Consider the following 22,365-nt stretch of genomic DNA (forward strand, 5'->3'; position numbering starts at 1 on the left):
AGGGTTGGATTTCAAGTGATATCTTTACTTTCCCAGGCACTAGCTAACAAAACCTCTATGAACTTCAGGGTAGCATTTGGTTGTGGCATTGACAACCAGAATATCAGTTTTGGTCAGGGACCTAGGAATCCAATAGCTGGCATATTTGGGTTACGTATGGGGCAGCGGTCAATCCTAAAGCAACTAGCTAAAGAGACCAATGGACGCTTCTCTTACCGTCTGCCATCATCAACAACACCAAGGGAAACTCATACAACATTAAGATTCGGTAAGGATGAGAAAATAAGTGGAAGTACACAGAAAACAGAGATTTTGACAGCAGTAAACATGCAGGCATATAGTGTCAATGTTTTAGGTATAAGCATTATTGCAGAAAAGCGCCTTCACATATATCCAGAACTTTTCAAGCTGAAATTTGGCCCTTTTGGTGGATTTTTCATAGACACAGGTACTCCTTACACTATGCTTGTTAAAGGCAATTTTGAGAGAAGAGATGGTGAAGTATGTTATGCAGCATTGTGGACAGCCTCCAACAAAGCAAGGTACTTTTGACATCTGTTATGGATCGTTAGGAGGGGGAAATAAGACTTTGCCATCAATGACATTCCCCTTTAAAGGAGCAAACCTTGTGCTGGATTATAAGGCGCGCTGTGTTTGAACGTTTCAATTCTAATTTCTGCATGGCTATATTCCCTACTAGTGATTTAGGAATCTATATCCTAGGGGCATTTCAGCAGACAAATCATCGGTTCTTGTTTCGATCTCTTTTTGGTAGAAAACGTTCAGTGTCATTTGCACCAGAGATATGCCAACAAGTTTCAAAAGCTAATGTAACCATTACTTCTCTTATGGCACATGCACAACTTGCGGATACATACATTTTCATACAGAAATCAAAATGAAAATCGGAATTTTACCCAGGAAAAGTTCCTGTTTAGGGATTAAAAATTTAAAAGAATGAAAACAAAAATTTTGACTCGAAAAATGCGGTATTGGGTATAGTAACATTATTGCAGATCCAATACACCTACATATCTTAAGTTCAGAAAATATTACCTCCATGGATAAATACAGCTTTCAAAGCAAACAAACAATTGCAGATTTCACTATCAAACTGCAATGATTCATGGCAAAACTTGCTTCTTGCATGTCCTTATTGATTGAGACTTGAGAGGTTTATCTTTCTTTGGAGCAAAAAAGAAAGAATAAGAGAATGTCGGATGGAGATTAGGGTTTAACAATTACTGTGGTTCACTATTTATATTTTATTATGCTCTAGTATTTTGTGTCCTTTTTTCTCTTTGTACAACTTTTATGGCCAAAAATATAAATATAAAAGTTCAAGACTTCAAATCCATATAAAGCGCTTGACTTTCCAAAATGCAAAGCAAATTAGAGCTTTTATGGCTTCAACTCGCAACCATTTAGTCTTTCCTGGTCTCCCATCTCCTTCTTCTTCATGCGTTGTCTCTTCCTTCTTCTCCATCGCTTTGTGCCCAATACACCCTTCAAGCTCAGCCCCTCATCTTCCTTCTCAGCCTATGCTTCTTCTTCTTCAATCAAATTTCCCAACTTCAACCAATCCCAACCTAAAGGTCAAAACTTTTTGTCACTCTTGCAACGATTTTCGAAAAATCTCATCTGGGTCAACTCCATTCATGCCCAGATCATCACCAATGCGCTATTCACAGACCAAAGTTTGGTCTCAAAGCTTGTTAGAGTGTACTGCGACTTGGGTAGTTTGGTTTATGCACGCCACGTGTTTGATGAATGTCCTCACCCAAAAACCTTTCTTTACAATTCTATGATTTATGGGTATTTGAGAAATGAGAGGTACAATGAGGCCCTTGAGTTGTTTAGATTTATGGGTTCTTGTAATGTGGAGGTGGATAGTTATACATGTAACTATGCGCTCAAGGCGTGCATGGGGCTTTCGGATTATGATACGGGTGTGGAGGTTATGAAGAAAGCTGTGGATAAAGGGGTTGAAAGCAATGGGTTCTTGGGGAGTTCAATGATAAATTTTTTGATGAAATTCGGTAATGTTGATGAGGCGCAGAGGTGTTTTGATAAGATGCCGGAAAGAGATGTTGTTTGTTGGAATTCGATGATTGGTGGCTATGTGCAAGCTGGTCAGTTCGGCAAGGCATTTGATTTGTTTCATGAAATGTGTGATTGCGGCATTAGGCCTAGTTCAGTGACTATGCTGAGCATGATTCAAGTATGCATTAAAACTGCGGATTTCAAGCTTGCGAAATGTGTTCATGGTAGCATAGTTGGACTGGGAATGAGCAATGAGGTTTCGGTGCTTACCTCGTTGGTTGATATGTATAGTAATATTGGTGACGTGCTTAGTGCATGTTGGGTTTTTGAGACTATGCCCAAAAGAAATTTGGTTTCGTGGAATGTCATGATCTCAGGATGTGTTCAAAATGGTATGGTGCATGAATCGTTTGCCTTCTTTGGTAGATTAGTTGCAAATGGTGTTAGGTTTGATTCAGGGACCATGGTGAGCCTAATTCAGGGTTGTTCCCAAACACCTGATTTGAAAGGTGGAAAAATCCTACACTGTTGTTCATTAAGGAGGGGTTTTGACTTAAATCCCATTTTGTCCACTGCCACTGTTGATCTTTACTCTAAATGTGGTGCAGTAAAGCAGGCAACTTTTGTCTTTGACAGAATGGAAGAGAGGAATGTTATTACATGGACCGCTATGCTTGTGGGACTAACACAAAATGGGCATGCAGAAGAAGCCTTGAAGCTATTCTGTCAGATGCAAAAAGAGGGAGTTGCTGCCAATTCAGTGACACTGGTTAGTTTAGTCCATTCTTGTGCCCATTTGGGCTCTCTGAAGAAAGGAAAGAGTGTTCATGCTCACATAATCCGGCAGGGCCATTCATTTGACATAGTTAACATGACATCCTTAATTGATATGTATGCCAAGTGTGGAACAATAAAGTATGCTGAGAGGATATTTAGCAATGGCTCCATCTGTAGAGATGTTATCGTATGGAACTCTATGATAACAAGCTATGGTATTCATGGTCATGGACAGCAAGCTCTTGGTATGTATAGAAAAATGAAGGAGGAGGGATTTGAGCCAAACGAAACCTCCTTTCTTTCTCTTCTAACTGCTTGTAGTCACTCAGGACTTCTTGAAGAGGGCATCAAGTTTTTCCACAGCATGGAGAGAAACCATAACATTAGGCTGACAGAAAAACACTATGCAAGTTTTGTGGATCTTCTAAGCAGAGCAGGCAGATTTGAAGAAGCTGAGGCATTGATTGAACAAATGCCTTTTAAACCAGGAAGCTCTGTTTTTGAAGCATTGCTCAGTGGATGTCAAGCTCACAAGAACATTGAACTGGGTCTAAAGACGGCAGATAGATTACTTTGTATTGATTCCATGAATCCTAGTGTTTATGTCGTTGTTTCAAATATTTATGCTCAAGCAAGGAGATGGGATGATGTGAACTACATTCGAAACCTCATGAGGACAAGAGGATTAAGGAAAACACCCGGGTGTAGCTTGATTGAAGTGGGAAACCAGGTCCACACATTCTTCGCTGGAGACAATTCACATCCTAATTGGGCAGAGATTTATCAGCATTTAGAGAACATAAGAGTAGAAGTGGAGGCTTCTGGTTATATCCCCAATACAAGCAGTGTTCTTCGCAATGTGGATGAGCCAATGAAGATAAGGCTGCTATGGGGGCACAGCGAGAGATTAGCCATTGCATTTGGGCTCTTAAGTACACCAGCTGGGAGCTTGATTAGAATCACAAAGAATCTAAGAGTGTGTGTTGATTGTCACAATGTGACTAAACTTATATCAAAGATGATGAGGAGGGAGCTTATTGTGAGAGATGCCAATCGTTTTCATCACTTTGTGAATGGGAAGTGCTCTTGTAATGATTACTGGTGATGAGCTTTTTTCTCCTTGTCACAAATTGCCAAACTAAAATCTCATCTGCTATTAAACTGAAATGTGCCCAAGAATTACTTGCTTGACTGACTTTGAGATACAGAGTACGAATAATAACATTTGCCAGTGGAGAAAAACGAGGTTATGTTGTATTCTATTTAATCAGATGATGTTGTATTGTTTGCTGTTTTTTTTTTTTGATTGGATTGATCATTGATGTTTGTTTTTTGAAGAAGGAAAAAGATAAACAAGCATTGAATATTTGAATGTTATGACAGAGCTCAAATTGTTATACCAGCACAGTACAACCATTAACCTACAGGCCCTCTGCTCCTTCCGTCAGCAGATGACTGAAAGTAGAAAGAGAACCTTAGACACTAAGTATTTATTAAAAGAAGATGCCATGCAAGTGGATTTTACTTTACTTTTGCTACTTTAATTTACTTTTGCTACTTTACTAAACTGCTATATCTTTCTTCTTCCTTGCTACAATTTTTCTCCGACTATTCATATCTCAACCTCGGAACATTGGACTAGGCCACGAAGGTGAATTCGCGGTTTGCTTTTAGTTATTGTTTTTTGATGGTTGTGAGCTAATTTAATGTTTTGGATTCGTGGTGTCAATTGGGTCTTTGTGATTATTATCTTTCATCTTGGTATTAATTTTATCTGCCTTAAATGTGGTTTCGGATGTTGTTAATGGAGAGCAGCCCCCTTCTTATTCTTTCTGAGCTTATGTAGTTCTTTGTGTAGTTTGAGATTGAATCATGGGTCTGACATCTGAGAGAGGTGGGTTTAATATTGATTAATGAGTTTACTTCAAACTACATAAGCTTTATTTAGTTGCTGAAAATGAATGTTGTTGAGTTGATCAATTGTATATTGTGCTTAGGTCCTTAGTCTATCCGGTTGAAAGTGAATAACGAAGATAGTTGAGCACCGTACGTCAGAATTTTCTTCCCTAGTAAGCTAAGTAAACAAGACTTTCATGTATGTAAGCTTATGTAGTAAAGACGGAATAATAAGCTTATAGATTGTGTTGATTAATTTGAAGGAATAATTAACAGGTAAAGGGATGTTCATAAGCTAGTACTTTGTAGCTGTTCCATTGATCATTGATGTTAGTTAGCTTCATGAGAAAATGTGATAAATCGTTCATTACTTGTTTGAGAAGATTCGAAATCCAGATTGATTTGATCATCAAGATCAACGAAAGTAGGAGAGTAGTTAGCTAGCTGCTTCATATTGTTTTGCAAAGATGCAAATTGGAATTTGATAGTTGAATTGCAGAAATGAGAGGGGGGTTTTTATTGATATATATTTACCTTCTTTTGTTCTTGCTCTGCTATGCGGTTGCAGGTCTAATCAGAGCTTCGTCATAAGGAAAGACATCAAATTACAAAATAATAATAATAATAACAACAAATATATAACATTACTGTCAGATGTTGCATTGACTTTTTTTTAAAATAAATTATCTCTATTATATATATCATGATACAACCTTGAAAGAATTAAAACATCAGAAGTGGGACTCTGGGATTTACTGCTTTAAAAAGGAGTTGAATTTGGTAATATGTCATGCTATGGGGTAAATTTTTGTTCTTTCAGTTTTATTTTGCTTACCTTTTCCTGGCATTTTCTTGTAAAGTTAAACTGAAAATATCCCCTGTCATCAGATTGAAAGCTTTCTCTACATCTTACAGAACAGCTTTTTCAATTATTGTATTCGTTATATGTATGCAGACATGTATAAGAACCGATTGCAAGAGGAGGCTCAGAAAAGAAGTTTAAATTTTCCCTCGTATTCATCCACCCGGGAAAGACCGGATCATGCCCCACGATTCAAAGCAACCGTCAACTTCGATGGAAAAACTTATGAAAGTCCTGACTTTTACCGTACTCTTCGGGAGGCAGAGAATGCTGCTGCAGAAGTAGCATTGAACAAAGGTAAAAAAGGAGGGCATAAGGCCGCAGTACTGGTGAGTAGCAAAAACCGTAGTGCATACATGTTTAAGAACCGATTGCAAGAGAAGGCTCAGAAAAGTCGTTTAAAATTTCCCTCGTATTCACACACCCGGAAAGGACCGGATCATGACCCACTATTCAAAGCAACCGTCAACTTCGATGGAAAAACTTTTGAAAGTCCTACCTTTTCCCCTACTCTTAGAGAGGCAGAGAATGCTGCAGCAGAAGTAGCATTGAACACAGTTGAAAAAAGAGGGCATAAACTAGCATTGGCCGCAGTACTGGTAAGTAGCAAAAACCGTAGTGCTTTCCTTTTCTAACTTTGGAGGTCATGTTTCTACATGTAATCACAATTAGGAGTAAACAATTAATGACCATATACACATGTCTATTGACATTTATATGTATTGACCAGAAAAAACCATTGAGTGTAGATTCCCGGCTTCCAACAACACAATATTAATCTTTTAAGGGTAAACTTTTTTGAGACTTCACTCTTCCTTGCAATTCGGATGAGAGTGAAGAAGAATCTAGTTTGACAGGTGAAAATACAAGAAACCCTTCAAATCGACTATTATATATTCTCTCCCATCTTGTTATGCTGGACTCCGCATGCTATTTCAAAAGAATGTAGTTCAACACCAAACCAAGGGAAATTTGAGGACTCTCCCTTTTTAATTATCGTTTTTCTTTCCATCCTAATCTAATGCAAACTTCCATAGATAAAAGATCATCAATATAACTAGTCTTTTGCTTCTTTGCTGGTCGGTAACTAGTACTGTGCTTCTAATGCAGGCTGTCCTATTCATATTTCTACATGCATGGCTGTATCCCGAGTCCACGAGAGAACCCTGAAACGGGAGCAAACCGCCCTTCCACCTTTCTCGAGTGCTGCAGGAGTAAACGTCTTTGGAGCTTCTCAACAGGAAAATCATCGATTTTGTTGTTCAGTGTTATAGAATCTACCGTGTCGTTTGCATCAGAGATAAATAAGTTTGTTAAACTTGTTCAATGTTATACAATCTACCGTGTCCGTTTGCACCAGAGATAAATAAGTTTGTTAAACTTGTTCAATGTTATACAATCTACGTACCGCGTCGTTTGCACTAGAGATAAATAAGTTTGTTAAACGAAATGATCATTTACCCAATTTCAACAACAAAATTGCCCACTTGCTCCGCTAACAGTTTTTTAACCTCATTTACTCAAAACACTCTAAGAGATTATTTCCCTACTACCCAATTAATTTTTTTTTTTATTCTTTTTATTTATTTTTGGTACTTTTTTGCCCTCTCCTTCTTTCTCACTTAGAGAGAGAAGTCATCCTCCACCTTGCTATGCTCCGGTGACCAGTGGCCAGCAGCAGTCTCCGTAATCCGGCGTCCAGTGACCTGAATCCGACAACCAGTCGCTGGAATCCAAAATCCGACAACCAGTCATCGGAATCCGAAATCCGACTGTCGGACTGGTGACCGGATTCCGGCGTCTGATTTTATTACCCCCCAATAATCATATTATTGCTCCCCAATACACTTGTTATTGGGGATCAATAATTAGTGAAAAATGAAGTTATTTTGAATTTTGAAAGCTTTCGAAGGTTTATTCAAATCAGTAATCATATTATTGCCCCCCAATAAACATATTATTGCCCCTCAATGAACATATTATTGCCTCCAGTAACAAGTTTATTAGGGATCAATAATTAATAAACAATGAAGATGTTTATAATTTTGAAGGTTTTGTAGGTTTATTTAAATAAATAATCTTATTATTGCCTCCCAATAAATATATTACTGCCCTCTAATAATCATATCATTGCCTCCTCATAATCATATTATTGCCCCCAATAATCATATTATTACCCTCTAATAATCATATTATTGCCCTCAAGAGAATTGCATAAACACCCAAAACCAAAAGGAACACACTACAGACACAATTTATATGTTCAATTGCACAATTTATATGTTCAAAGTATGCCAAAAAAAAAATCACAAAAAAAATCATCTATATTTTTCTCCGGCCACCCACGCTTCCCTTGTGGACACCCACGCTCCTCCAGCCCGATTCTGGCACGATTCCGGCCGGACCGCCTTCATCTTCTCCACGTCATGCACCCCATGCCTTCTTCTTCTTCTTCCTCCTACTCCTTTTCTTTCTTCACTATCCAATCCGTCACAAAATTAAAAGGACATGGCTGGGCTCCGATCTCTGAGAGGAAGAAAGAGAAATGGAATTTATCAAAGGATGAGAGACGAGCAGCGTCAGAGAAACGGATTGCAGCGGTCTGATTCGCCGATGACCTGAGTTGTAGATCTGAGTCAAAGGAGTGAGCAAATCGGTTGTGGGCTTCTTCGAGGCACTTGCAGTCGCAGAGAGCGTGGATGACGCTGCTGAGGTTGAGCGGGTTAGGGCGGTAGCCACAGAGGCGGAGGTGGTCGAGGGATTGGTCGACATTGCGGTGGCAGGCGCAGAAGAAGAAGATTGCAAGGACCTGATCGGCTGTGGGAGAAGAAAAAGAAGGATCTGAGCGATCAGGTTTGTCGACGGAGTCGGAGAAGAGTAGTTAGACGAGGCGTCATCGTAGTCGGTGGTGAGAGAGAGAAGAGAGAGATCGAGGTGAGAGTGAGAGGAGGGAGGGCCGGCGAGATCCAGGTGAGAGAGTGAGTCTGAGAGAGAGAGATGAATGAAATTTATTAATTAAAATGAGGGTAATACTGTCAATAAATGTTAAATCGGGTAAATGAAGTTAAAAAACTGTTAGTGGAGTAAGTGGACATTTTTTAGTCTAAAATTGTGTAAGTGGTCATTACCCCGTCACTTGGGAATAATCTAAGAATGATGCTAGTTAAATCGTTCTTCATTTTAACAAAAGAAAGGATGATATGAGATTTACCATCAATGTACAAGATATACAATCGTATTGTGAATATGATATGACAAATCTTAATATAGGGAACTGCTGCGAGTTCACTGTCATAGCCTCTAGCAACTCTTTCAATTTATGGTGGATGAGTTTTGGTTAGTGTTTGTAGGAAGAAGAAGGTTGATTTTTGTGATATGACCATAATTTAATATTGAAAAGAAACACATTTGGGATTGAATTTCACCGCATAAGAAATTGATATATAGTGGTCTGATATGCACAGAAAAATTTATAGAAAATTACAAAGAAGTGTCACTTTGAGACTTATATGACTCATAAGGCCACCTAAATTGTTTTGTACACATAAGGCCACTTTAGGGCCCAAAACCATCAGCCTTTTTTTATGTTATACCTATTTTACCCTCATCTGTCTATTTTTTTAAATTTGTGTTTCAGTTACTCTCGTTCTCTCTTTCTGTACAGAGTTTCATCGTCTTCTCTCTAGCAAACCGTGAAGCGCTCTCTCTCTAGCTCGCTCAGTCAGGAAGACGAAGCTCTCTCTCTCTCTAGATCGCTCAGGAACTCTTTCTCTCTCTAGCAAACCGTGAATCTCTCTCTCTCTAGCTCGCTCAGGAACTCTTTCTCTCTCTCTATAGCTCGCTGAGGAAGACGAAGCTCTCTCTTTCTCTCTCTAGCTCGCAAACGAAGATGAAGCTCTCCGTCTAGTTCGCAACAGTCTCTAATCAATCATTGAGGTTTAATTTCATATCTCTGCACTGTGTTTAGCTTGATTTTTACTTCGATTTTCATCACTGTAATTTCATTTTTGTTTCGATTCGATCTCAGCCTTCACTCTGTGCAATCTGTTTAGCTTGATTCGTATTTCAAATTTCATCAACGTGATTTCAGTTTTGTTTTGCTAAACCTAAATCATGCGTAGCTTATAGTTGTTGTGATTTCATCACTGTACCATTCATGTGTTTTTGTTGAAAGTTGATTGTACAATGAAACTGTTGTGCAAGTTGATTGTTTATAAATGCAGGTTTTAGCTGATTTGTACAGTCAAAGTTACTAATGTAGTTTGTAAATGCTACTGATACAGTTCATAAAAGCAACTAACAGAATGAAAGAATTCTACATTTGCTGTTTTGTTATATATTCTTTGTTATTTCCTCTTGCCTTTTAATTCATATCAAAACTAGAAGCTGATTGATAGACTGATAGGTTCGCGGTGCAGCGGCACGCTGCTGTCTTCATTTTTCATTATAATTCCAATCTTTGTCATGTCTTTGTTTTTCCTTTTTGATTACATATAGTAGCTATGTATAACTGTTATAGTGTCTTTATCTTACTGTGGTAGTAGCTTTCGTTTCCTCTGCTAGTATTCTTTCAATCTGATTCCAGTAGCTTTTCCGTTTGCTATTGCCAATAGAAGTTAATTATTCTTCCTCTAATGTGTAATTGCAGTAACTTAGCCATGGATGCAGAACCTTATGCGAGGTGCACGTATATGTTTGAGACGATCATGTTCATTCTTGATATGAAGCATACGTTTAATGATATTGTGAGGGAGGTCTCTATCGGTTTTAATCATTTGAATCTTGGTTCATTCAACTTGAGGTACTCTTTCCCTGGATATAAAAGCTGTGTGTTATCAAGTGATATGGATGTAAAACTGATGTTTAGGTGTATGTTTGATTTCAAATTGAATTCTGTTGATATTTTGGTGAGGGATTCTAATGGGAGCACCATTTTGGTGCCTTATTGTGGTGGGAGTAGTAGTTCTACTTCTGCAACAACATCTTTGGATGATGTTTCATGTGCTTCTTCATGTTTGTCAGTGGGTTCAAGCAATATGATTGATGCTAGTGAATACTTGGGGTGTTATAGGCCAGAGGCTCCAAAGAGTTATCTTACTCATGAGTGGCAGGGCTTTATAAGGCATAAGGATCAAAAGTTCGAAGGGGGGGTGATAGAATTTAGAGAAAAGTTGACCAAGTTTGCTATTGAAACTGGTTTTCTTTTTAAGTACACACGGAATACCTCAAGTCGTGTTATTGCAGAGTGTGCTAAGAGATATTCTGATGGTTGTCAATGGTCTATTCGCGCTTTGAAGAACAAGGTGAATGGCTTTTTCTACATAAAGAAGTTGGATAATGTTCACACATGCAAAGGAGTTCTTAGGCAGCAAAAGAGTAAGCTTTTGGGGTCTCATGTTGTGAAATCGGAGATTGCTAATGAGTTGAAGTCCAATCCTCAACTCAAGCCTAAAGAGATTGTGTCTCGTTTCAAGCATTCTTTTGGTTTAGATGTGTCTTATAGGACTGCTTGGTATGGGAAGGAGTTGGCTAGAAAAGCTGTCCATGGTCATGATGGTGACTCATATTCTCAGCTGCTTTGGTATCGTGATGCTATTTTATCTAGTAATCCGGGCTCTTATTGCATATTGGAAACTGATCCTTTAAGTAATCGTTTTGAACGTTTCTTCATTTGTTTTTCTGGTTGCATTGAGGGCTTTAAGTCATGCATTCCGCTTCTGTTTGTGGATGCTGCTCATTTGAAGAGCAAGTATAAGGGATACATGCTCTGTGCTACTGGAAAGAATGGAAACCAAGGTATGTTTTATTTTGTGCTCTCTGCTCTGTGCTCAGTATCTTGGACGGTAGCTTTATATACCTGTGATAGTATCCATCTATGCCTGTCATAGTATCTTTCTGTACCTATATCAGTAGCTTTTAAAGGGTCAGTAGCTTTTGTTTCAGTTTCCATTTTCAAATACTGATTATTTGTTTTATCTTTTTTTTTTTTTTTTCAGAGTTCTTCCCCTTTGCATTTGCAGTTGTAGATTCTGAAAATCATGCGAATTGGGATTGGTTTTTTGATCATCTATATAACATCTTGTCTCCGCAAGGTAGAAATGTGACTTTTGTTACTGATCGACACAGCGGACTGTTGAATGTTGTTGTCAGGGTATTTCCAGATTCTCCTCATTCATAATGCTACTATCACCTTAAGGAGAATGTTAGAGGTTTGTACCGAAAGCAATCTGGAAATTATTTTGTTGACAAGATTGTGGAGGAATTTATGAAGGTTGCTTATTCACCTACCTTAGCAAGCTATAACTTCAACTTGCACAACTTGAAGAAAGAAGGTGGTCCGCCTATTGAAGAGTTTCTGCGATCTTTGCCGTTGGAAAAGTGGTGCAATGCATTTTTCAAAGGAAACAGGTATGGTGAAATGGCAAATAGTATTGCCGAGTCATTTAACAATTGGACTAGAGATTTGCGTGAGCTTCCTATATTTGAGATGTTTGAAGGCTTAAGGGTTAAGGTTATGGAGAATATGTCTGAGAGGAAGGTTGCATCCAAGAGGTGGACCACTATTTTGTGTCCTCCAATGGAGGCTTTGTTGAAGAAATCAATGGATATTGGGCGGCATTGGGCTGTTAGTATGTCTAGTGAGACTGTTTTTGAAGTTCATTCAGATAAATCAGTGGCGGTTGATCTTGGGAACAGCACTTGCTCTTGCCGTCAATGGCAAATTAATTCATTCCCATGTTCACATGCTCTTGCTGCAATCCAAAAGGTTGGAGTGGAACCTGTGTATAGTTACATTGAGCCGTTCTACACCTGTCAAAGCTACAGGGATTCCTACGCACATGGTATTCATCCTATACCAAATATGGAGAAGTTTTATGAAGATGCAGCTAGTTCAACTTCTGTTGTTAAGCTTCCATTGGTTAGGAGGCCATCCGGCCGGCCAAAATCTGTTCGAATGAAGTCTGCAGCAGAAGGAGGCACAAGGAGGCGTATCAAATGTGGCCGGTGTGGTGAGTTGGGGCGCCACAACAAGCTAACGTGTACTGCACCAATTTGAAAGCTGGCAGTAGTACTTGAACAGATGGAGTATCTTTTTACAACATTAACAGTAGTTTTTTATAACAATCTGAGTATCTTTTTATACCATTCGGTGTAGCTGTTACTATACTGTTATTCTTTTACAGAGCACAGCTTTTACTTGTGTTGGCAACTGTAAATGAACATAGTATCTTTATTCAACATTAACAGTATCTTTTGATCACCTTTGCAGTATCTGTTCATATGATTGGGAGTGGCTTTTGAGATTGATGTTTAACTTATGAGTGTCAATCCATGGAAACTTACAAAACTTTGTCATTACATTTGTACAATTTTGACATGAAACTTCAAACAAACCTGGAAATGGACATGGAAACTTTGTCATTACATTTGTAAAATTTTGACATGAAACTTCAAACAAACCTGGAAATGGACATTAAAGAAGAAAACTAATGCTGAACGTAGCAAAATAGACATCAATTTCCATCCAATATTAAAGCTGAAAATTAAACATAAGGCTACTGTTAACAGTTCGTAAAGCCACTGTCAGTACTTCAAAATACTACTGTCAGCCCGACATCATTTTCCATCAAATACCAAGGCTGGAAATTAAACAACATAAAGGTACTGTGCACACATGAAAAATCTACATTCATAGCCTCAAAAACCTACTGTCAGCACTACACAAAGCTACTATTTCCGATTATCCTCTAATGCCTCTTGCCACTCCTTGTTCTTTTAGTGGTATACATGAACTCCTTGTCTTCAGTAGCCTTCCTTTTTTTGTTCTTGATTCGATCCACCATTGAATTTCTCTTTACAGCTTGCTTCTTCCCTTTCTTCATCTTTTTAATGGGTTCTTTTTCAGGTTCTTCTTCATCAGCAGCTTCTTCTTCAGCAGCAGCTTTTTTCACCCTTTCCCTTCTCCTTGATTGTTTCTTTGCTTCCTGTTTCTGAGAAGACCTGCCTTCTTTATCTTTTCTTATTGATGTGTGCTTCGTTCTGGTTGTTCTCACTTCAGGTTCTTCATCATCGTCTCCACCATCTTCACCATTAACTCCTTCTCCACCCTCTTCCTCACCATCTTCACCATCAGCCCCTTCTTCACCTTCCTCACCATCTTCACCATCAGCTCCTTCTCCACCCTCTTCCTCACCATCTTCACCATCAGCTCCTTCTCCACCCTCTTCCTCACCATCCTCACCATCACTGTTACTGTTTTCTATATCATCTTTCCGTAAATCCTCTTGAGAATCCAACATATCTTTCTCCAGTAGCTTTCTTTCCATTTCCAGTAATTCATTTTCCAGATTGTGTATAATTTCTCTCTGCTGCTCAATGACGTCCTCCAAGTTCTTTTTTTCCTTCTCAATGGTTGTAAAAACTTTCCACTTCTTCAACAATTTGTTCTGCAAGATATGTATCTTCCTTGTTGCTATATTGTCTTCCTCAAAGGCTTTGTCCAACATCTCCCAATATCTATCATTCTGCCTTGCTAGCTTTTCATTCTCTTCCGTCAACTTCTTCAACAAGTCTTGAGTTTTCTGGTTTTCTTCTTGTGAGAGACTCATCTGAGTTGTTGCTTCTTCCAACGAGCCTATTAAGTCCTTCATTCGCTTCTGACTTTCTGCTTCTTCTTTTCGCCGTTCTTGGTTGGTTTTCTGGTGCTGTATCAAAAAATAAAAATAAAAAATCACATTAAAAAGCTACTGAGGTGGTTATAAAAACCTACTAACATAGCTATACAAAGATACAAACCTGCTCAGAATTGATTAAATGAAACTGAAAGTTTGTTAGCTACTGAGTTGAATACAAAAAGCTACTCAAATGATTAAAGAAATCTACTAACATAATCATACGAATCTACTAACTCGTCCATGAAACTGAAAGATTCTGAAATTTTTAAAAATCTACTGATGAGCTTAAAAGAAGCTACTCAAACAGTTACAGAAAACTACTAAAATTTTCAAAGAAAATTACTTGGTTATAGATCACATAGGCAGAGAAGGCTACTAACCTAGGCAGAGAAAGCTAGTAACCTAGGCACAGAAAGCTACTGAAAATCAACACAGAAAGATACTTACCCACTCTCCAAAAGTTGGAGTTACAAAGTCTTCCTCCCTCAGCTCTTCGTTTGATTCTTCTGATGCTACTCCTCTGTTTCTTCCTCTGATGTCATGCATTGCCACTTCCAAGTCTTCCTCTGTCAGCTTTCGGTCAAACATTTCCTATTTTTCATCAAACAAAGTACACATAATGTTAAAGACTAGAACAATATATTTCTAAACTGATTTCTTATTGCAAATTTATTCTTTGTTTTTCTTTCTTTACCTCTATCTGCTCATTGGTTAGTTTCTCCATTTCTTTGTGCAGCTCAATGAGTGACCATCTTATGAAATTTGGCGACCCTAATTCATTTCTCTTGATTGCTCCTCCCATCTTTGTCTTCTCAGCTAACCAATACTGTTACACAACATTGAGAAAAACATTAATTTTGAGGGCTAAATCTACTGATATGTTAATGAAACTAACAGTACGTAGTGGTTACTTACCATGATTAGCGGCAAACAACCTGACAAATTGACATCTTTGTCTTCCTGCTTCTTACTTAGACCATTGTGCAGATGGTCTAATACCAAGGTTGCCCATGAATATCGTCGCCAAGAATTCCATTCGGTTCCAATTTCTACCAACTTCCATGACAATGTAGAACCTGAGGTGCAGAACAAGAAGGATACGAACAGATTCATGACGATTAGCGATGCCACCTCACTTGGGACTTGATTCTTTGGGTCTTTCAAAGATTCGGCAAGTGCACTATCGATCATCGCTTTTGTCACTTTCTTTGCACCTCCAAAATACTTGTCGATCATCCGATTCTTTGTTGGCTTTTGGTGGTGCTTGTTTAGCTCGAATGTGACTCCTTCCAATCGCATTCCAAGGCAGATAGCTACATCTTCACGAGTTATTTTGTGTATCCTTTCCCCAAGCAGAAACCCTTTCTGACTGACGTCGTATGTCTTGACCATTCTATGAATGTCCTCATCTACTTTTCTGCATTCATTGTCTTTTAAAAGTCCGTGATAGAAGACAAATATGATCTCCCAGAATGGTGTCCTATTCAACCTCAACATTACATCTGGACTGATCATCCCTTTGTAGGTTTTCATCTTCTCATTGAATGACTGTAGACTTGCTCTATACTGTGGTGTTCGGTCTCTATGTTCAGCCATTTTTCCTTCTGCAAGTAGATACAAATAAAGCTACTGAGGCTACAAAAGATTCTCTTTCAGTCTACATTCAATCTACATACAAACAAAGATACGAAATCTCAACAAAAGAAAATAGTTACTGACAAAGCTACTGACATTATCTTGAAAAGATACTAACATAGGCATACAAAACTACTATTACTGTGATGAAAGCCACAATCTCAACAAAGCTACTGACATTATCTTGAAAAGATACTAACATAGGCATACAAAACTACTATTACTGTGATGAAAGCCACAATCTCAACAAAGCTACTGACATTATCTTGAAAAGATACTAACATAGGCATACAAAACTACTATTACTGTTATAGCTATCTACTGACTTGAAACCAATCGAAATAGAAACAAGAATCAAGGCAGCAACATCTCGTACACAAGCAACTTATAGGTGCAATGAACCGTATAGCAACCAACAAAGCTACTAAGGCTACAGAGAGAAAAAAGCTAAGAAATGTTACTACCAGAGAGAAAGCAACTGCGACAGAGAGAAAGCACCGACGGAAAAGCTACTGAGAGAGAGGCGCCGCCGACGGAGAGGAAGAGCTACTGAGAGAGAGAGAGCGCGCCGCCGACGGAAAGGCTACTGAGAGAGCGCGCCGCCGACGGAAAGGCTACTGAGAGAGAGGCGCCGCCAACGGAGAGGAAGAGCTACTGAGAGAGAGAGCGCGCCGCCGACGGAAAGGCTACTGAGAGAGAGCGCCGCTCCGTCGAGATCGAGATCGGGATCGAGAGAGAGAGCGCGCCGCCGACGGAAAGGCTACTGAGAGAGAGCGCCGCCGACGGAAAGGCTACTGAGAGAGAGCGCCGCTCCGTCGAGATCGAGATCGGGATCGAGAGAGAGAGAGAGAGAGATAGAGAGGGAGAGAGGCGGTTTCTGAGATTGGGATCGGTATCAAATGACTTACTGAAATTGGGTCGTTTAGATAGCAGTGGCAGACCTGTAATTTCTGTTATTTTTAATGTTTAATATTTAACCCCATTTTTAACCTAATGGCCTTATGAGAACAAAAAATACTTAGTGGCCTTAAAGCTAAAAAAACATCTTAATATGCACTTACATGTAATTTTCTCAAAAATTTAAAACATTTTTTACTTCTTTTAAGATTACACACGTGGTGAGACGTAATTAGACGATCAAAAAAACTTAATGATCCGACTGCTTTACTGAATATCACTTCCAATATGTACATAAACACATAATGCGGCTTCCCTCATCATCTCCTCAAATCCGATAAATATGAAAACTGAGCTAAAATACAAAGTGTGTGAAACCCCAAGATTAATCAATGAACTCATATGTTTAGATGTAAAAAAAGAAAAGAAAAAAAATACAACAAAATTTACCCAAAAGACAAGAAAGAATCAACCAACCAAAACTACCAAAGATACAAAAAAGTCAGGTTAACCAAAACGACAGCCCATAAAAGACTGCTTCCCTTAGCTCTCCGATGTATAAATTGGCAGAGTTCCAAATTTGCTATACAAGTATGTAGTAGAGTACTCATTGGTCTATTCTCTAACTGTGAAAGTAGAAACACAAGTATATATAGAAGGGCCTGAAAAAGAGAATCAATACCAAAAAAGCCCCACACTTTACTAGTACACTGCTCTGTCTCTCTTATCGTTCTTGCAGCTTTTTCTTTCTTTCTCCGGCTCTGGAAAATTGGTATCTCAGCCTCTGGAAATTGAGCTACCCCCAGGAAGGTGAATGCCTCTCTCACTCTTTTGGTTAATACCCAGATCGTTTTTTTTGCATTTAATTGCTTAAAGTTGAAGTCTTTGATGATTGTGAGACAATTTGGTGTTTTCAATTGGTGGTGTCAATTGGGTTTTTGTGATCGTTTTCTTTGAGTTTGGCAGTGATTGTATCTGTATTGATGTGGGTTTGGATGTTGGTAATGGAAAGTAGCTTTCTTTTGAGCATTTGTGAGCTGCTGTAGTTCATTGTGTGATTTGAGATTCTGGGTTTTGGTTGGTATTGATTGAAGAGTTGGTTGAAACTTGAAAATTTCCAGTGGTTGCTGAGAATGATCGGTGTTAGAGTTAATCAGTTGCATATTCTGCTTTTATTTGGTTATGATCGAGATGATTCTTATGCGTTTGTTTTGCATTGAGGACTATAACTCTATTGGGTTGTTAGGAAAGTAAGGAACATAGTAAACATTGTGCCTTAGAATTTGGTCATATTAAGCTAAGAAAACAAGAAACTGCAGTGGACACATGAATTATTCATAAGCTTATGCATTGTGTTGGGTTAGTTTGTTGTAGCTAATAGGGAATAGGTGGTTCATTAGCGGGTAGTTTCTAGCTGTTTCCCTTATCAATGATATGGGGGTGTAATTTCATTCGTTTCACGATGACAGAAATGTTTTTTTTTTTTTTCTGCTGAAAAAATGTGTTAAGTCTTTGGTTATGTAACTTGTTTGAGAAGATTTGAGAATCCTCACTGATTTGACAATTAAAATCAATGAAAATGGAAAGTTGTTAGCTTGTTTCTTCATTTTGTATTTCAAAGATGCAAATTGCAGCTTGATAGTAGAATTACACAATTGGCTTCTTAATATTTTGGCACCTTTACAGAAATTTGAAATATGTTGGAAATGAGAGTTCTCGAAGTCCCACCAAACAACAGGCTATTTAACTTGAGTTTGCATGAAAGGTGGCTGTTTGATATATGTGTACTTTTTGCATGTTCATGCTCTACTATGAGGTTGCAGGTGCAATGAGAGCTTGGTAATAACAAAGCATATTAAAATACTTTAAATTTTATGATGTTGTTAGATCTTGCATCCAGTTCTTTCTCTTTGTACTTGCACAAAACATCACAAAGTGTGCTATCGTATACACTTCTTCAAAAGGAATTTAATCCGCAGTTTTTTTTTTTTGAAGTTTCGTGTAGCTTACTTTTTCCCAGCATTGGGTGTAAGGTTATCCTTGTAACTTTGTTAAGAGCGCTCTCTAGTTCTTTGAAACAGAACACATTTTCTAATGTATGTTATCTGGATACAGGCATGTATAAGAACCAATTGCAAGAGTTGGCTCAGAGAAGTTGTTTCAATTTGCCCTCTTATGCGTGCATCCGGGAAGGTCCAGATCATGCCCCTCGATTCAAAGCAACTGTCAACTTCAATGGAGATACTTTTGAAAGTCCTACATTTTGCACTACCCTTAGACAGGCAGAACATGCTGCAGCAGAGGTAGCATTGAACACACTTGCAAGAAGAGGACCTTCCAGAGCATTGGCTGCAAGAGTATTGGTGAGTAGCAAAAGTCACTGTGACTTCCTTATTTAACTTTGGGGGTCCATGTTTCCAGATGTATTCACTATATGGGAGTAAACAATGAATGACCATATCCATATATCGAATAGTTTACCTATGACCAAGCAATCCCAATAACTGTAGATATCCCCCCACTCCTAACAAACTTAAACTTTTAAAGGGAAAACTGTTTCAAGACTTCATTCTGCTTTGCAAAATAATGGTACTTTGGGATGAAAGTGAAGTAGAATCTGGTTTGATAAAAAATTCCGTCTTGTTGTGGTGAACTTCTGTTATTTGGGGTACATGAGGTTCCAAAAGAATTTAGTTCAATGCCAGGTGAGGTCACCTGTTCAAGCTAACTAATATGTCAGGTCCCATCTTATTTTGGTGGATTCTACCATTTTAATTGGCCTTTGGTTTTCTTTCCTAATTTAATGGAAACTGCAGTAGATCATAGCTGATCAATAACTGTACTTCTTGCTGCACAGGATGAAACTGGAGTTTACAAAAACTTGCTTCAGGAGACTGCTCACAGAGCTGGTTTGAACCTTCCTGTTTATACTACTGTTCGATCTGGACCAGGCCACGTTCCTGTTTTCTCATGTACTGTTGAGCTAGGAGGAATGAATTTTATTGGGGATCCAGCTAGGACAAAGAAACAAGCTCAGAAGAATGCTGCCATAGCTGCTTGGACATCCCTGAAAAGACGTATGCACTATCTCATTATTATTACTTTTACGTCTTCCTCTAAGTAGGTTTGTTAGAACTTCAGATTAAACAAGCATATATGGTTTTTGCCTTGAAAAATTTGCATGCATTATTTCCTGCATTTGGCTGCCTACAATTCAATTAAGAAACTTGCCTAAGAAACAAAATACAGTGAAACACCTATATATATAATATTTAAAATTACTCTTATGTTACTTATGCAGTGGCTCAACGTGATTCATCTTCTCCCTCAATGGAGTCCCAAGGCATTGAAGAACAGGAACAAGTCATTATTTCTCGTATTCTTGGACATTTGCGCCCATCTGATCCTAAGAACCCTCGAAATGATCGCAGACATGGACAACATGGATACACTCCCATCTGCAGCAATTCTACCCTGCCAACGCCAAGCCTATATCCGATGCAATTCCATGACTGGGCTTATTCTAATTATTCCCCTGAACTAGCCATGTATCAATTGTGGCAGCAAGAGCCATTACTACAGCAACAAAACCGATTGTTGGCGCTTCCTGTTTTACCAGCTGTTCCATCCATTCCTCAAATATATCCATTTATGCAATCCATGCTTCACCCAGATCACCATCTCTACTTTCCATCAAGAGGGGAAGAGTCAACCTCTGTTGGACCGAAATTTACAATCTCTACCTCTGGCCCATCATTCTGCTTCTCAAACCATTTGGTTCCTAATCCGATCAGGGGCAAGTCCACAGTGACTATTCAAGAGATACAGGAAGAAAAATCAGAAGAATCAGCTGAGTACTCTCCATCTGTAGTGCCAGTTCCGTTTGGTCTTGGAAACAGTACAACTGAACTAAGAGTCCAGGAACAAGTGCGGGATGACAAACAAAAGCTTGTCGAGTTGGGAAGCAGAATTGAAAACCTTCAGCTGGAAGGGAACCAAACTGGGCAATCTGAATGGGGTAACCCAGGTAACCCAGGGACCATGGATTCTAGTTTCAAGCCGGTGGATTTTGGGTTACAAAATCCTCCAAGAATGAGTCCTCCTAGAAGTCTTAGACCACCATCTGCTGCAGATCCTGTACTGATCAGAACTGTAAGACCGACTTCCTCACTAGGATCTAGACCGTCTAGACCACAGAATTTGCCAACCAGGTTTCCTGCTCCACCAAGAATGAGAGCTGGAATCCCTTCATATTCAGCCACACCCACGCTTCAAAGAATGGAATTTGGCAGACCAAGACCTAGCTTCATGGCACCAGCTGTTCGAATTAGGTCAGTTGTACCAGTTTGTTCAGCTCCACCAGCAAGAAGCATGCAAAGTTCCAGCCAGGAGACTGTGATACCCAACATGGAGAAGAAAGATACCAGTGACATGTCAAAATCAAGTTAAGAGCTTCATTTTCTTCATATATGAACCAAGTATAGGTAATACAGAAAGTCCTTTTGAATTTGGATAGTTTCTGGTGTGAGCAATAGGGTGGTTCAGGAGAAGCAATTGGTGCTTCTACAAAACTAAATACTTCAATAAATGAGTAGCTTTTTTGGGAGTACCTGTATAAAACTATAAATTTGACATTGGTTTGGTTAGCTTAATCAGGGTTGAGACATTCATTCTGATCTCTTATACATATGATACCAATTTAAAGAGGTCTGATCAGAGGCCCGGCTAGACAAATTGCTTTGCACAATCTGTCCAGAAGTCAATGTTGATAACTTTCTTACTTCATATTTCATACAATGTCATGAGGTTGGCCCCATTATGCAGCAGAAAATTTTTGGTTAAACAAACCTTCATCAATTATAGTTTACAGATTTCAGGTCATAAGTTCATCCGAAAGGTTATAGATACTTCTAAATTCTACTACGGTTTTTTTTTCTTTTTTCTCTTTTGAACCAAAAATTCTAGGGGAAATGATCATTTACCCAATTTTAGCTTAAAAATTGTCTACTTGCTCCATTAAGAGTTTTTTTAACCCCATTTACCCAAAACACTCTAAGGGATTATTTCCCTATTACCCAATTAATTCTTTTTATTTATTTTTGGGACTTTTTTGCCCTCTCCTTCTTTCTCACTTAGAGGGAGAAGTCATCCTCCACCTTGCAAGACTTCGGTGACCAGTGGCCGGCCGCCTACTCCAGTGATGGGAATCCGGCGACCGGTGACCGGAATCCAGCGACCGATGACCGGAATCCGGGGAACGGTCACCGGAATCCGGCTACCGGACTGGTGTTGGGATTCCAGTGTCTGAATTTATTGCCCCCTAATAATACCCAATAACCATATTATTGCCCCCCAGTAATCATATTATTGCCCCCCAATACTCATATTATTGCCTCCCAAAAATCATATTATTGGCTCCAATAATCATATTATTTATGTCCAGTGAATTGTATAAACTCCCAAAACCAAAATGAATACACTACAGGCACAATTGATCATATTATTGCCCCCCAGTAATCATATTATTGCATTCCAATAATCATATTATTGCCCCAATAATAATATTATTACCCTCCAATA

General features: G+C 38.8%; 5 protein-coding genes across 5 annotated transcripts; 4 read left to right on the top strand and 1 right to left on the bottom strand.

The window, feature by feature from the left end:
- Positions 1-1,325: 1,325 nt before the first annotated feature.
- On the top strand, positions 1,326-6,977 carry LOC112193485 (pentatricopeptide repeat-containing protein At3g12770). The gene is made up of 3 exons (XM_024333655.2): positions 1,326-4,471; positions 5,672-6,177; positions 6,689-6,977. Exon 1 carries the CDS (start codon positions 1,460-1,462, stop codon positions 3,923-3,925), a length of 2,466 nt encoding a protein of 821 aa, XP_024189423.2. The 5' UTR covers positions 1,326-1,459; the 3' UTR covers positions 3,926-4,471; positions 5,672-6,177; positions 6,689-6,977.
- On the top strand, positions 5,674-8,423 carry LOC121048958 (double-stranded RNA-binding protein 3-like). The gene is made up of 2 exons (XM_040516467.1): positions 5,674-6,177; positions 8,253-8,423. Exons 1-2 carry the CDS (start codon positions 5,674-5,676, stop codon positions 8,421-8,423), a joined length of 675 nt encoding a protein of 224 aa, XP_040372401.1.
- Positions 8,424-9,377: 954 nt separating this feature from the next.
- On the top strand, positions 9,378-12,635 carry LOC112195137. Its single transcript, XM_024335490.2, has 4 exons — positions 9,378-9,514; positions 10,227-11,374; positions 11,575-11,729; positions 11,775-12,635. The coding sequence occupies exons 2-4, from the start codon at positions 10,237-10,239 to the stop codon at positions 12,633-12,635; spliced, it is 2,154 nt and encodes a 717-aa protein (XP_024191258.2). The 5' UTR covers positions 9,378-9,514; positions 10,227-10,236.
- A 691-nt stretch (positions 12,636-13,326) lies between these two features.
- On the bottom strand, positions 13,327-15,891 carry LOC121052186 (neurofilament medium polypeptide-like). The gene is made up of 4 exons (XM_040516468.1): positions 15,169-15,891; positions 14,948-15,079; positions 14,701-14,844; positions 13,327-14,283 (listed from the first exon to the last, which is right to left on the bottom strand). The coding sequence occupies exons 1-4, from the start codon at positions 15,847-15,849 to the stop codon at positions 13,327-13,329; spliced, it is 1,914 nt and encodes a 637-aa protein (XP_040372402.1). The 5' UTR covers positions 15,850-15,891.
- A 1,491-nt stretch (positions 15,892-17,382) lies between these two features.
- Positions 17,383-21,394, top strand: LOC112194997 (double-stranded RNA-binding protein 2). Its single transcript, XM_024335273.2, has 4 exons — positions 17,383-17,595; positions 18,901-19,148; positions 19,643-19,862; positions 20,087-21,394. Exons 2-4 carry the CDS (start codon positions 18,903-18,905, stop codon positions 21,232-21,234), a joined length of 1,614 nt encoding a protein of 537 aa, XP_024191041.1. The 5' UTR covers positions 17,383-17,595; positions 18,901-18,902; the 3' UTR covers positions 21,235-21,394.
- The last annotated feature ends 971 nt before the right edge of the window (positions 21,395-22,365 follow it).

Source organism: Rosa chinensis, chromosome 3 (genome assembly GCF_002994745.2).
Source record: "Rosa chinensis cultivar Old Blush chromosome 3, RchiOBHm-V2, whole genome shotgun sequence".
Taxonomy (NCBI): Eukaryota; Viridiplantae; Streptophyta; class Magnoliopsida; order Rosales; family Rosaceae; genus Rosa; species Rosa chinensis.

Coding starts and splice junctions, on each gene's coding strand:
- LOC112195137 (XM_024335490.2), top strand. CDS start 10,237: ATGGATGCAGAACCTTATGCGAGGTGCACGTATATGTTTGAGACGATC. Junction 11,375..11,574: donor TGGAAAGAATGGAAACCAAG/GTATGTTTTATT, acceptor TTTTTTTTTCAG/AGTTCTTCCCCTTTGCATTT. Junction 11,730..11,774: donor TGTTGAATGTTGTTGTCAGG/GTATTTCCAGAT, acceptor TATCACCTTAAG/GAGAATGTTAGAGGTTTGTA.
- LOC121052186 (XM_040516468.1), bottom strand. CDS start 15,849: ATGGCTGAACATAGAGACCGAACACCACAGTATAGAGCAAGTCTACAG. Junction 15,080..15,168: donor GTTGTTTGCCGCTAATCATG/GTAAGTAACCAC, acceptor GTTGTGTAACAG/TATTGGTTAGCTGAGAAGAC. Junction 14,845..14,947: donor TAACCAATGAGCAGATAGAG/GTAAAGAAAGAA, acceptor GATGAAAAATAG/GAAATGTTTGACCGAAAGCT.
- LOC121048958 (XM_040516467.1), top strand. CDS start 5,674: ATGTATAAGAACCGATTGCAAGAGGAGGCTCAGAAAAGAAGTTTAAAT. Junction 6,178..8,252: donor TAGCATTGGCCGCAGTACTG/GTAAGTAGCAAA, acceptor GGCTTCTTCGAG/GCACTTGCAGTCGCAGAGAG.
- LOC112193485 (XM_024333655.2), top strand. CDS start 1,460: ATGCGTTGTCTCTTCCTTCTTCTCCATCGCTTTGTGCCCAATACACCC.
- LOC112194997 (XM_024335273.2), top strand. CDS start 18,903: ATGTATAAGAACCAATTGCAAGAGTTGGCTCAGAGAAGTTGTTTCAAT. Junction 19,149..19,642: donor CATTGGCTGCAAGAGTATTG/GTGAGTAGCAAA, acceptor CTTGCTGCACAG/GATGAAACTGGAGTTTACAA. Junction 19,863..20,086: donor TTGGACATCCCTGAAAAGAC/GTATGCACTATC, acceptor TTACTTATGCAG/TGGCTCAACGTGATTCATCT.